This window comes from Mastomys coucha, unplaced genomic scaffold, assembly GCF_008632895.1.
Source record: "Mastomys coucha isolate ucsf_1 unplaced genomic scaffold, UCSF_Mcou_1 pScaffold6, whole genome shotgun sequence".
Taxonomy (NCBI): Eukaryota; Metazoa; Chordata; class Mammalia; order Rodentia; family Muridae; genus Mastomys; species Mastomys coucha.
Window position 1 is genome coordinate 130,877,351 of NW_022196912.1, and position 4,718 is coordinate 130,882,068.

At 43.3% G+C, this 4,718-nt stretch overlaps 1 protein-coding gene across 10 annotated transcripts in view; it reads right to left on the reverse strand.

Annotated features, from left to right (window-relative positions):
* Dnah11 (dynein axonemal heavy chain 11) overlaps window positions 1-4,718 on the reverse strand; it is a 328,931-nt gene that overhangs the window by 152,104 nt on the left and 172,109 nt on the right. For all 10 annotated transcript variants that reach the window (XM_031357847.1, XM_031357834.1, XM_031357836.1 and 7 more), the window contains one exon: window positions 2,170-2,343. In XM_031357847.1, the coding sequence (XP_031213707.1) occupies window positions 2,170-2,343 (174 nt within the window). The remainder of the gene's footprint in view (window positions 1-2,169; window positions 2,344-4,718) is intronic.

The window sequence follows — 4,718 nt, forward strand, 5'->3', positions numbered from 1 at the left end:
ACTCTATATTAGATCACATGCTTCCAGTCCACTGCAATCAATAACACCTATATCCTGTGATATATTTGTTATTTGTACACTTAATATCATGTCACTATAACTAACAATGAAATAAACACTTCTGTGTATAAAAAAAAAACACACACACACAAGAATAAATTAGTTCCTAGATCTAAATTATTCAGAAAGGATCTGGATATTATTTCTAATTTCTCATGATCCTGCTCCAACATAAAGAGAGGCTGCTAGTGGACAGCCACACTCAGTGCTATTATATGTAAAGTAAGTATAAAACTTCCCAGGAGGAAAATTGATTTTTTGGTTCAATAAAATCTGTTGACTAAAATCAATTTTCCTTGTCCTCTTTTGAATTTGATTGATAAGTTGCACCAAGCTTTCATAGAAGTTTTTGTTTTCAGGATTGTTTGGTTGGCTATCAGTTTTCAGCCAGCTAGGAAAGACTGCTGAGCAGCTAAGTTTGAGGTAGGCTGGACAAGACAAGAGACTGAAGTACATGCAGTAGACATGGTTGGGAGCCTCCTAACACCTCACAGTCTGCCTGACTTTCCCTTCCTGCCAGCCTCCACTGCATTCAAGTTGCCATTTGCTGTCACTGCTATCTGTGAGCCTCAGATGTTCTTGGAGTAAAGTCTCAGTCCTATGTGGTAGTGTTGGAAAGTGGCGGTAGACTATTTGAGAGGTGGGACCTGGTAGATACTATTAGCTCACAGAGAACAAGCTCTAGAAGGAGACTAGAGCCCTCTGGGCTCTCAGCTTAAAGGGGATAGATACAGAATAGCATGACTAGAGGTCTGAGGACTTCTGAGACTCTAAAATACCAATTAGGGATCAGTATTGCTGTTGCTGCCACTGCCACCATGGTCCTAAAGGGCACTGACTCAGTTGAAGAGGGTGGGGTCCCTCAGGCTTCAGTGGGCCAGGATGGCACTACCCAGATCTCAGGGATAGGATTGCTATCTGAGAATATATTAGTGGGGCTGTCACACTAGGCTAAGGGTTCAATGCTACTACTCCAAGGGTACCACCAGTTTGGATCACATCCCTGTCTGTTTGGCATGGAGCCTTCAGAATTGTGAGAAAATAAACTTCTATTGTTTAGACTACTCAGCATATCTTATTTTGTTATGGAAATTTTTGTAAACTAACGTAAGTAGAGGGAACATTTGAAAGCAGACAGACAGAAACACACACACACACAGAGACAGATTAAGTGTCAATGAAGACTGGCATCAGCACACCTACCCTACACCTTGAATGGTATGTCTAGCCTCACCCTGTCACCTAAGGTCCTTGCTATGTGCTCTCATGACAGCTCCAGGAAGCTAAGGCTATCAGGTCCCTGTTACTTGAAACCAGCTGCATCCTCACAGGGGTGGCAACCATCCCCAACCAGTCATTCATCCTCCGCTGCTTCAAACAGCAAACTCTAAAGTGATTCGAAATGAGAAATATATTAAAAAGAATGATATTAGGGAAGAACAAGAAGTTGGTCACAGAAAAATCTAATCTCAGAGAGGTAGGGATGGGCCATGTAGAATGAGAAACAATGGAGAAAGATTTGTGTGGAATCGTCAGCTGCTGTGAGAACGTGGAACACTGGGATTGGAAAGATCAAACACATTCCTTTGTGGCTGCGCTGGTAAAAGAAGGAAATTCTATGTGAAAAGTTATATATGTACATATATATATATAAATATATATGCATATATATGCATATATGTATGCCTATATAAAGTTATATATATTAATATCACTATATATTTATAATATATAATATATCACTATATATTTATATTAATATAACTTTATATATTATATATATGTAACTTTATATAGACAAAGAAGTGAGAATCACTGAGTTAATTCAACTCTGCTCTGGTTTTCCAAAGCTTGTACGGTTTCTAGGAAATTTTAAGAAAGGGGTTCCCATGGGATTATGCTGAACTATGGGGCAAAATGTCTGCAGACATACCAACCTCCTCTCTAAGCATCCTTACAGCTGACTCTTCTCTCACAGGAAAAAAGTGTCCTTCTCAGAGCATAGAGCACAAAGACCTGTGCCTCTGGCAAGAAAGAAGAAGCAGGCTGCTTTCCTCCCAAGCCTCACAGGCACTCTGGAGCTGGGCTCCTGCTGCTCCGCACACCTACCTTGAGGGGAACAGCAGCATCCAGGGTGAACTTGAGGACCTTGTCAGTCCAAGGCAAAAATTTTTTAGTTTTGTGGTCCAGATAATAATCAAAGATGGTTCCCTGGGATGGAAACTTCACTGCTTTCATTTCCTTATGCCACCATCTACTGAAGTCGGCTTGATAATCAGAAAGCTACAAAGAATGGAGAACACTTTAGCATAGATTGAGAAAGATACACAGCCCCTCTAAATTCTGTTCAGTGCTCAGTCTGTGGGGCACTGTGCCAAACTCCTAGACAGGAACTCATCAAGTTAAACAAATCACCAGATCTGAGCTCTAAACAGTGATACCACTGTGTAGATAGGATGTAGTGAGTGACGGAGAGCCAAGAGAGATAGAAAGTGGGCTTGAGACAAGGTTGAGAAGCCCTTACAACACTCCTCATTATTCAAATCTAACAATGAATCACTGTACAAATCACTGTGACAAGTACTACCGGGCAGTGGAGGTCAGCATTGTGGTCCATTTCCACCCTGTCAGCATCAACTGATAGGAGCAGAACAACAAAAAAAAAAGAGCAGGAGGGGCGGGTTGGGGTAAGTTATGTGACGGAAGCTCTGTCCTTCCTTTTGAGTTTCCAGCTTCTGGTTGCTTTTGCCACTTAACTTTTTTTTTCTTTTATAAAATGATGATAATGAAAAACACTATTTAAAAAAAAAGTTTTCATTTTAATAAGTAACATATTGGCAACTCTGTCTCGCTATCAAAAAGCCTTTTTAAAACTTGGCCTATAATAGCATCTAGACCCAGAAGTAGACAAGAAAAAGGGATAGAGGATGGTCTAGCCTTGGTTTCCAACAGGAGAGAGTTGAGTTTGGCTAATGACCTCATGGAGATGAGTTTCTGTCTTCCAGGGAGGACGTGGGCAGTGCAGGTAAGGAAGCAAATGGGACTCCTGCCCTCAGTTACTCAGGCGTGGGACTGACAGAGGAGTAAGAGTTAGACTTAGCCCTTGATGCTCACTCAGAGCAGCACTGGCTGCTTCGATAGGAAGCACTTGGAGATCATAGAAGGACATCTGGCAGATGGCATGGGTGGAGAATGGTCTGTGAGACTCAACTTATGTATAGATGTGTGTTCAGTTAACTTGGTGGCAAGAAACAGAGCTGGACTAGAGGATCCATCACCAGTGAGGGATTTGTGGGTCACTCTCGGATGTATGCCTTCTGAGGGGGATTCCCAATTTATTCCTGGGGAGATCTGGGAGAGCTAGAAGACTAGACAATGGCATGCAATTTTCACTGAAAAAGTCAGGGGCCCCTGATGGAGTACCATGGCCAGAGAAACGTTGAGGTACCAGGAAGGTATGTTCTTTGAAGAATGGTATGCTTGGATAAGAACCACGCTCCAGCTACTAGGAGATCTGGGCACAAGTGCTTTGACTCTCCGGGGAGCAAAGTTTGGCTTTCTCTGCACATGGGGGACACCTTAAAGTGATGTGACAGAGATGACACCAGAAAAATCTGTGCTTAGTAGATGCTGGAAGTGAGAACCACGTGTCTCTGGCACTTGGTAACTCTAAAGTGGCTTGTGTATGGGGCAGGTGGGGTGAGGTGTGTACTTGTATAAGATGTGTTTCGAGTGTTTTCTGTAAGTCATCAGAAGCTCTTAAGGCTATGCCAGACTGCTATGCCAGGGGACAGATTTACCTGAAGTAGAAAGGCCATGGGAGACAATGGCCCCCAGCATTGACTATTGCTCACACATGATAACCCTGGAAATACAGTTCCAGCTGATTGCAGGTGGGACTGACTGGAGGAAGGATGCAGGATGCTATTAGAACGTTGTTCTACAGCCATCTTCTCTGCATTTTACCAGATCTTGTGTGGAAATCATAATAACTACAGCAATGGCATTTGGAAATATCATCTTTGAGGGATGTTGAGGTTTAAGTGAAGTCATGGCAGGGCCCTCAGGAAGAGGTGGTTGTCCTCATGAGGAGAGAAACACTGAACTAACAGGCTCTCTCTACTGGGTAAAGATACAGGAGGTGTCATGTATTAACAGAGAAAGAGGTTACATAAGAACCCATCTGCACTGTTACCCTAAGCTTGCACTTCCACTACTATGAGAAATAGATTGCAGTAGTTTAAGCTACTTCAAGGCAGCACGAGGATCGGCCCCCATCTAAGGTTGTAGGGATGTCTTTGACAGGACCGACTCCTCAGCTGCTTTGACAGTCACACTGACAGCATGTGAGGTCATGATATAAGGAAAAGGAAGGACATTCCCAGGTCTTAACCAGGGAGGAATCTGTCACTGTGAGGGAGTGGGTGACAGAGAGGAGGAACAGTAAACTTGTCTATGGTCAGGGGAAGAAGTGTTTCTCAGGCATAGATTATGACTGACCCATAGAATGGCATCAAGGGGTGCCTCTGGTGGAAATGGACCTGAGCTCAGAAGGGTGACAAGAACTGTCACTCTGTATAAGACACTGCTGATAGGAGGAGAGGACCTCTGCCCTGTGAAGGTTCTGTGCCCCAGTGTAGGGGAATGCCAGGGCCAGA